The sequence below is a fragment of the Siphateles boraxobius genome, unplaced genomic scaffold (genome assembly GCF_051911475.1).
Source record: "Siphateles boraxobius isolate OS27281-9 unplaced genomic scaffold, OSU_SipBor_1 171, whole genome shotgun sequence".
NCBI classification, from domain to species: domain Eukaryota; kingdom Metazoa; phylum Chordata; class Actinopteri; order Cypriniformes; family Leuciscidae; genus Siphateles; species Siphateles boraxobius.
Genome location: NW_027508779.1, coordinates 125001 through 135000, shown reverse-complemented (window position 1 = coordinate 135000; position 10000 = coordinate 125001). Strand labels below are relative to the sequence as shown.

The 10000-nt window shown below is 39.6% G+C and overlaps 1 protein-coding gene across 1 annotated transcript in view; it reads right to left on the bottom strand.

Annotated features, from left to right (window-relative positions):
• The window catches only part of pard3aa (par-3 family cell polarity regulator alpha, a), a 466122-nt gene that overhangs the window by 346387 nt on the left and 109735 nt on the right, over positions 1-10000 (bottom strand). Inside the window, exon 3 of the mRNA XM_077232480.1 lies at positions 533-716. Coding sequence (XP_077088595.1) covers positions 533-716 — 184 coding nt within the window. The remainder of the gene's footprint in view (positions 1-532; positions 717-10000) is intronic.

Here is a 10000-nt window from a genome sequence, read left to right as displayed (position 1 = left end):
CGCTGGCTAGGCAAAACGTCGGTCCGTATTAGCCTACACAAAAGTCATGAGACAATTCTTGATATTCGATATCCTGGACATGACCGTAAAGTACAAAGTTGTATGCGTCAAGAGACTTGTATGCCTTTAGTTTTTCTCTAGTGTAGACGCTGGGTTTTTCTATCAGGTATAAGATGATGTCCGGCCACTGCATCTTTGCCATTTAGCTGGATCTCTCACCCATTGCCCCGACAGTGAGTAGCCTACGGGTCAGGATACCTCACACCGTTCCTAAGCGTTAGCTTATTAATTTAAGACAGTCGATCTTCTTCTGGTAAACCAATAAAATAATTTGAGAAAGAATCCGGATGATCCATATTCTTATGGTTTGAATTTGATTTTACCGTTGAAACCTGATACCGCTACTACAGAGCTGTCACTTTCTGCCACCAGTTCGGCCCCGCCCACAAAAAACGTCATCTCTGTTTACAAACACAAAATTGGTCTATCCCGTCCGAATATGGCTTTAGAGTTCAACACAGCTGTAACTCACTGGTCCTGAGGGCTGACGGCGTGACCTCGATCTCGCTGCTGGTCTGGTAGGGCTGGAAGGCGGACATGTTGCTGGAGTTGAGCTCAGTCGTGTTGAAGAGTTCGGGACTCTGGGTTCCCGTGGAGCTGGCGCTGGTGCCGTCACCTCCATGATGAGGATCCTGCTCCTCATACACCACCACCAGCTGAGGGATAGAGAGAATACTGTGTTAATTATACTGGTTGATCTATTTGACATAACTATAGGCAAATAAAAAAAGCTTGCTTAAATAAAGGCTATCGATAGACATATCTATCCATCCACCATTAGTGCTTTTAGGCCCTGTTTACATGTGGTATTAAGATGCGTTTCGGTCGATCGGATCACAAGTGGATGATGCTAAATACAGGTGTAGACGGGGTGTAAAACATTTTGAGCTTGTCCACTTTTGACCCCTTCCAGAGGTCGTTGAAAACACATTCGACCGGATTGCTCTCATAGTGTAAATGCTCATGTGTTCAAACAGCCACAAAACACCATCTGCTCTCCGTCTACTGATCTAATGCGTAAACATTATGGGAACGTACCAAGCACAACGTTCTCTCTCCATTCCTGATTTCTAACACACACTCACAGTGTTCGGCTGATCTTGAGACTGTCAGAGCTGAAAATAAAGCTGATGCTCTCCGTGTGTTTTTCCGTCGTCTCCGTAAACGTTCATATGTAAATTGTGCGAGCTATTTTTTTCATTAGATCGAAGGATCTGAAAAAAACATACATTTACCCACCCATAGACACTACCCTCAAAAAAATCAGGACAGAAGTGGATGAAAGTGGACAAAAGAGACGCATTAAAACACCAGGTGTAAACGGGAATGTGTTTCTCTCGTCTACTTGTGATCCGATCGACCAAAACACATTTAATACCAGGTGTAAAGAGGACCATAGATGTATAAACTGGACAAAGCATATAATGAAATAGCTGTGATTCAATTCAGGATTTCTGACCATTTGTCAGAAAGCAGAATAAAACAGCACTACACATACACACACACACACACAATTGGTATCTTAAGTTTTGTTCAGATTTACAAGATATGAAAGTCAGGGGTTAAAAAATTGGTTATATAAAAATAAAAATAAACAAATAGCAACTCTATCCACAATCATGTCATAGCTCTATACTCCTGTTGTGCATGTCAACAGTCTCATTTGTGTCTATTTTTATTTCTCTCATGCAAAATGAAACAACAGAAAGTCTCCAGACCTAAGAAAGCGCAATAAAATATTCCTCTGGGTCGACTCCTATTCTGAGAGAGAGTGAGAAATTATGACATACTATAACACATTTGAAAACAAAGCTTTTGAGCACATGCACTGTGGAAAACTGTTCGGAGCCACACACACCCCTGCAATGCTGTGAAAAGGAGAAAAGTGCATTGAGGAGGTTAATTCATCAGCTTTTGTCCTGATTTCTGCCGACATTAACAGTTCACACATCCACCGGAATAAATGAAACCAGCAAGTCACATGCAGGCGTCAGACGGCCCGACACAAGACACACTACGGTGTGAAGCAGCTCGAGTCTGTTGATTTGTAAACGATGGCGTTCTCTGGTTCACGTTCGGCTATTTACTCCTCGCTGCCATGCAGAACTGTGACCGGAGTGGTTTAGTTACACTTTTTCTACTGTTCTCCTCCTTCAGGCTCTTATTTTAATACGGTTTATGATTAGCCTAATTCAAACTGACTCCCCATTTGTTTCTTTGGCCCAATTAAAGCATGTCAAATAAATGCCCTTAAGACGATCCAGGCAGTGCGCTGACAGACTGCCTATCACCATGACCATTACTCGTCTCGCTCGGCTCGCTCTCTTGCAGTTGGAAAGATTGCAGTTTTTGGAGACCAAACAGACTTTATGAAATAAAGAGAACTAGACATTTTTCAGAGCGTCTATTAACACCGAGTGCTATTTACACTCCTATATAAACTCTGCAAACCATTGTGTGCTTGAGCCAGACACAATTTTAAAAGAAACCCAAGTGGGGAAAAAAATTAAGAAAATATTTGCAAAATAATAGGGGAGGGCTTCAAGGGTTGGGACAAGTAACGTCCAAATAAGGCAGCATTTATGATTTTAATAAATATAATCAAATGCATTCAATATGTTTTATAATATACTACAATAAGGTGTATATCGCATCTTACAACTATTTACACTTAGTGCAAAGAAAATACTGCTATATTTCAATTAGTGTAAAGAGCCACTGCCTTTATTTGTAAAGCATGTTTCTGGTTTAAAAAAAGATGAGCAAATTCAAGTGACTAAAATAGCTGAGAAAATATGATTCAATGAGCCTAATAATAATTAGTAAGTTCTTGACAGAAATCTCTTCAGCATCATTGGCTTTCATCCAGTTGTTTTTGACTGACAGTTCTTTGTGTTTAGATGCATGTCTGTGTGCTAATTGTGTGACTCAATTGCTTTTGTGCACACACTCCTCAACTGGAGAGCTGCCACGCAAACAAGCTCATACTCACTTCAGCCTGCACTTGTAATCAAACAGGGTATTTGTTTATGGGTATTTGGACTTAAGAGGCCTGTCTTTAGGCCTAAATGCACTGAAGCTCCATGAATAGGCAGTAAACTGCAGTTTTATCTGGCAGCTCCAGCTCGTGGCTGTTTCAAGAGTCCTCACGGGTCAGATCAGTCCTCGCTGGAGAGGGAGATAATGACAAAAACACTGCGTTTCACAGGGTATAAGAAATGAACACAATTTCCATTTCTGCACAGTAGCTTCAGGTGACCATATATGATCCAGATCTATCCTGGTGAAGGTCAGTCCAATCAACGCAATAAGAATCAGTGAATAAGAAACAGAATCAGTCGTTTCACAACTAGAATCATTTTCAGTAGATGCAAATTCTGAAGAATTGGAATCGGACACAATTCAAAATCTATAGACAGAGTCAGAAAAATCTGAATAAGTAGGTTAAAAATGATATAAGTAGATTCAGAAGATTTTTGGGAGTAATCTGTGCGGTTTTGTCATAAAAATATACATATTTAAAACTTTATAAATGAAAATATCTGACTTCCGGCAACGATCGAGGCGCGTTCACGGGTGATGGAAGTCGGCGTACGAGGTAGGACGTAGTTTTGTTTTGTTCTGCTCTCTGGCTGCGCAGGTGCGTTACTACACTACATCCTACCTCGTACGCCACCTCGTACGCCCCTGAAAATATGTTCGTTCTACGTCACAACGTTTCCTACGCTACGTCCTACCTCGTACGCCGACTTCCATCACCCGTGAATGCGCGTCGATCGTTGCCGGAAGTCAGATATTTTCATTTATAAAGTTTTAAATATGTATATTTTTACGACAAAACCGCACAGATTACCCTCAGAAGGCATTCGTTTATCCCCCTGGAGCCGGATGGATTACTTTACATATGCATTACTTTCGACATATGCATCTCGAACGGCTTGAGGGTGAGTAATGCATGGGTTAAATATCATTTTTGGCCAAACTATCCCTTTAACAATTAAACCAACACTCATTTTTATTCCTATCAAATACAGAAAAACGTCCAGCATATGTCTCACATGACAGTCTTATTGTCCTTTTGTAGAAAAGCATAAACAAAACATAACTTAAAAAAAGGACTAAAAATAAAGTTTAGTGTGTCCTTCATAGAAGAACCGCTCCAGTCTGAGGCAAAGAGATTGTGTGGTTTTGAGAAGCATCTCTAGTGCACAAATCGTTCAAGGACCGTGTTTGTGCTACAGGCCCAGTTTATTTCTGCTCTATCACAAATTTGCAATACAATACTTGCTTCAATTTTCTTCCTTCATTGTTGTTTCTGTATATGGACATAAGAAGATAAGAATGGACGTGTCTTGCCAGAAAGAGAGACTGTTTGTCTGCACTGTTTTGAAATGCTAATGATGGTTACAAATAAACCGGTGACAAATGTGGGATGACGGATCAGTTTCGTGTTTTGGTCGGAGACGATAGTGACAAGAAACCTCAAAAAGATGAGAAATGCTGAAATTTAAACAAATGCGAGGCAAAAAATGTGGGGCGACAGCCAATCCCTGTAGGGTGACATCTGTCATAAACAAATCGTAAAAAAAGTTTCTGGTGCATTCAGCATTTTAAGCATATTGTTACGTGTCACTATATTTAGTTCAGATTAAAATGACTGTTTTTTGGATGCTTTCATACATTAATAAATGAATACATTAAACCCCTTACTGCACACCCCTCATTTTAGCAAGTGGGGCAAAAATGACATACCCACAATAAAAAAAGTTGCTGGTCGTGAGTCATTCTGAATAGACACATAACCAACATATATTTAGAAATCTGAGTTCAAGTTCAAGACTCAGAATTACTCAGACTGTTATTAATGTGCAGATATATATAAGCTCAAACATAAAAAAAAATATATATATATGTATATATATGCTTGTGTTTTTGTACACATTTAAACTAGAGTTGTGAATCTCTTCACCCCTCACACAAGCACTCTTCAACATGGCCGTTATTGTTGTTGCTTCTACAATAGTTTGTATGAAATTTATGAGGCACACACACTGTACACATTCCCTAGCATACTCGTAAAAACCTAAGTTTATTTTGTGCTTTAGACACAGCCAACACCTCCGCTCCTGCTTGCTGCAGGGTCAAGCACTCATTATAAGAGTGAACAGGAAAAGGAAAACCCAAGGAAAGAAAATGGTGAATCTTCCTAAAGCCTTTCATGTCTGTTCTCTTTGATCTGAAAGCTTTCACAGTGGGAAGTGCTGGGCGATTACAGCAGGACCCTGATGTGTGGATCTCTTCCATTAACTCTGACAGTCAAGATATTGTGTAATCTGTCTAGGATCGACCTGGACATTGAGATCGGCAACTATAGGATGAATCAGAAGTCGACATTCATCAGAGATATTGACGAGTAATGGAGACATCTATACATCGGCATAAGCAGAACACCATCATGTGCTTCAAAAGCCTTTTTGGAGCCGGATGAATGTCGTTCAAATTCTATCAAACAAGTCATTTTGACCTTAATGGCTGCGACAGTGAACAAGATAATAGCAGATTGGAGAGAGGCATTCCTGCAGCTATGCCTACAATTACGGCACGGGCCTTGAAATGACTCGCCTGGCAGCTCTGAACAAGCAAACCTGGATAAATAAAGTTTCATTCCTCATCAAATTCTCACCTCCAAACTACATTTCAATGGGAGCATGACAAGTATTTAATGGCTGAACCATGAAAGTGGACCGGCCAACCCTCTAGCGCTGGTATCACACAAAACCAGAGAAAGCTCAAAGTAACTCACCTCAACTTGATTAGTCGTCGTGGCTCAATAGACTGGCTCACGGCGAAACCTCCAATTGGCCGGATAAACGAGTGGTCAAAGTTTCATCAGTTGTCAGGTTTTTTTTACTTTGTAAGTGAATCCACACGGAGCTCAAGGCTGTGGGATTAATGTGAGTGAATCATTTGTGTGAAACCTCTACCAAACTCCTCTGGGCAATAAGGAAAGGGGGAAAAACCCATCACCAGCTAAAAAAAGGAAACATTACGGACTCGAAAAATCTGAAGAAAGTGAAATAAAGTAAACAAACAACAAACACGGCAGAAAAGCTGCACCAAACAGCTTCAGTATAACCCAGCTTTCAATCTTTAGGCCTCTGGCAACTCCAAGTAAGTCAATGTTTTACTGAAAGTTAATGGATGAAAGTAAAAACATATTATTTTTGTTCCCATGACGGTAGAAGAAAAGAGGATTTTTAAATAAATAAGCACACATCAGTAATGCAATCTGCGTCTATTCCACATCAGAAACAAGCTACATATTTGAACGAATGTGCTTTCAAAGCCTCCAAAATTCACAAAAAAGTAAGTGCAAGCATACTGAGTGTGTGAAGCCAGCTCACAAACAACATTTGGTTACAAACAACAAAACACATCTGCTCGCAAAACAATCCTCCATAACACATATCCATTTATGCCAGCCTCCTAAACTCAGTCTTATGACAACATCGCCAAGTGCTTTGGACTTGCCAGGATTTCAAGGGTGGTTAATTTAATGGGCTTATAATCGAAAATGTTCAGTGAGAATTGCAGTTCATTCCTAATGAAGGGTCATCAAAGAACATATGGTGTGCACTGTTCAGCCAAAACCATGTTAGTTGTTCACAGCAAATTGCAACAGGTTTTATCCAGGCTTTATTTTTGTTATGCAAAATGATCTAAAATCACTCTGCCATTTCTGTTTCTTTCCATTTACCCAGCATTTATTTCACCAATTACGGATTAAACTGGACATTAAGAAAATAAAAGGATGAGAGCAGGCAATATGAATGGGTCAACAAAAGGATCCAACATTAATGCTCTTGCACACTGAGTCCGAAATTCGCGTCCGAATTTTTCGCACGTTAGAAAATAAATAAGACCTCACCTTATGTCAATCACGCTCGCACACTGCATCAGAAACTTTCGTCCGGCATAAAAAAAATCTGGTTTGATTTTCTGCGTTTATCGCATCCGTAGGAAGCAGTTTGAATGGTGTTGAATGGTGTTTTGACAATTCAGAGCCACCGAATCACGAATATGAAAAAACGCATACGAAAATTTCGGACTCAGTGTGCAAGGAACTTTACAATGGGCAGTAAGATTGTCACGGACTGCCTTGACTTGATATTCCAGATTCAAGAGGCTTGATGCAGTTTAACAATAAAATCAAATTTAATATAAGCATGGAACAATAAAGAGAAACACCAGCATGAAACGTTAATACAAGCGAATGAACAGAGGACGACTGAGGGTTTAAATACACTAGATGACAAGAGACTAATGATAGACAGGTGCAGGTGATTAGTAAACATAACTATAATAAACTGACAAGACAGCAAAGCAAACACAGGAAACAGAGACTAAAATGACAGAAACCGAACAAAGGCACAAGACAAAAGGGTCACACTTTATTTTAATGTGTCATTGTTAAAGTGTAATTATATATTTAAGTACTGAGTAATATTAAGCAACTACATGTATAGACCCCTTTTCAGTTGGTAAACATGGTGACGTTTTTCTGTGGGCGGAGCTTAGGTGGTTGCAGAACAATCCCTCTGGCCGCTTCCCTAACGTTGGTTTGCAAGTTTTGTTAGCTTGTTTTTTAACAATGACTGGAGAAAATCCGATTTTATCTTAATGTGCAAGGTCACTCACTGTCCAGGACCGCGATTGTTATTTGCAAAAGTTAATTTTAACAGACGGAACCATATTTGCTGACCCATACACGCTCAGGCAATGAATGGACGATCTGACAGGATTAACGTTAATGCTAGGCTCAGTCCTACACCTATTCGATAGAGAAACCGAGCGTGAAGACAAACTGAGGGCATATACATCTTTAGATGCCTATAACTATGTGCTGAATGGTCATGTACAAGACTTGTGTGGTACGATCTGCAGTTCTGCCTAGCCAGCGCCAAGAAGACGACAATGTAAAGAGTGAGTGACATTACGGGGGAATTTTAATGATGTGAATATTTTCTAGAAATAAAAATTCCTCGATACAGCATATTCATTGATTCTAGCACCCAACAACACAACAAGATGACATTTAATAATAATAATAATAAGTTAAGCTCCTTATTATGTAGCCGAATCTGTGCTGGTTTATATTGGCCGCCTGCAGTTTTCCCTTTGTTTTGCCTCCAGCTAGATTAACTGATCGTAACTGTGACGTCGGCTCGAAATTGGTCTATAGGGTTAGGGTAGGATTATGATTAGGCTAAGGGTTAATTGTATGTAATTATGCATATTTTACTTATGTTATTACTGTGGTAAGTACATGTAACATATGTAACAAGGACACTGTAAAATAAAGTGTTACTGACAAAAGAATATCAAAATAAGAGTCCATGAAAACAGAAACAAGGTAATTGTGACAATGATGCTATACACAACGTCTGACTCTAAAAATAAGTGAAATCGATAGAAATGACACTATATCGTTTATACTAGAGTGCGACAGTTCTACACCAAGCTGTAAACTACAGTCTACACTGCATACTGTGATAAGCTCTTCATAGAATCGATATTGATTCATTAAAACAAAGATATCTATAATTGTAGGAGTTTCATATTTAGTTTAACACGTGCAATGTTTAAAACATTGCTGTATTTGTACGGTACACATGTATACCCAACCGAAAAACATGTACCGGTAAATTAATGAGCCTTTTCATTTGTAAAGTATTTAGTTAACTGGCTAAATCACAAACGTATCACAATTATGCTTGTATAATATTTACAACATAATATAAAAATAGTATATTCAAACAACAACACATATTTACATAGTACTTTAAAGAACTATCATGGTATTACCATTGCCACCATGCGGTCTAAAAACCTTGGCACCATCTCAAAACAAAACCATAGTTATATATATGGAAAACATGGTAAGGAATATGTCTTATTTAAAGATCTAGTATCTCTCTCTTTCTCTGCTCTCTAACGCTGAGCATTTGTCATCATTTGTTTGCAAGGGCATCCATAAAGGAGTGATGTTTCATTTATTTTCCTCCTCTGAAAGGTTACACACCAACTCTTTTCATTTTAGCCCCAGATCTCCACCTCCTCCCATAAATCAAACATCCATCAAACTACTATCTCATACCATTTGTCAATGACACCCAAAACAAGAAACGAGACAAGAATTTGTCGCTTTTCGTGGAATAACTTCTACTCTTACGTAACGCTCTTAAGTCTCCCAAAGTCTAAACTTTAAGGTCACACAAAAGTCTTCTCGGTTGAAGGTCTTTGATGCGAGGCCCAGGCCCGTTTCCGTCACGCTTTACTGAACATTTCTCATCACACTTCAGCCTTTGAATATTTCATCGTTTTATCTATCCATTATTCCCGTAGACCGGGCCTTCCTCGCGCGCGCCCACTGAGTGCTTAGCCCTGTTCTGCTTCTCATTATAAACATCAAATATTCAAACAATAAGTCCAACCCTCTCGCTCCAAATCCCCCTTGTGTCTCACCTTAATACATATTTCAAAAGTGCTGGCACACGGGGAACATTCACTGCTTGTGCCGGTAGGGAACCTGCAGATAGGCGCCAAAATTAGCTGGAAACGAGGCAGCGAGATAACGCTTGAAAGCTAAACGGAGCCTAATTTCGATGACAAAACCAGCGTGCGCCTCATTGAGGTTCTGAAGAAAAACTCATGCAAATATGTCTTTTTTTTGTTGACCTCTATTCACCAAGACACAGATATGGTGAGACAGGTACTTTTTGCACCTGAAAGTGATGATGAAAAGGAAAATAGAGCGAGTTAGCGGAGGAGGTGGGGAAGGCGGCGTGAAAATACACGGCGCAAGCAAAGTTTAAACAGATTAGAGACTCATCCTTTCAAATCCACTTGGCCGAGATTTTTAGCGCTGGCCTTTGAAGTT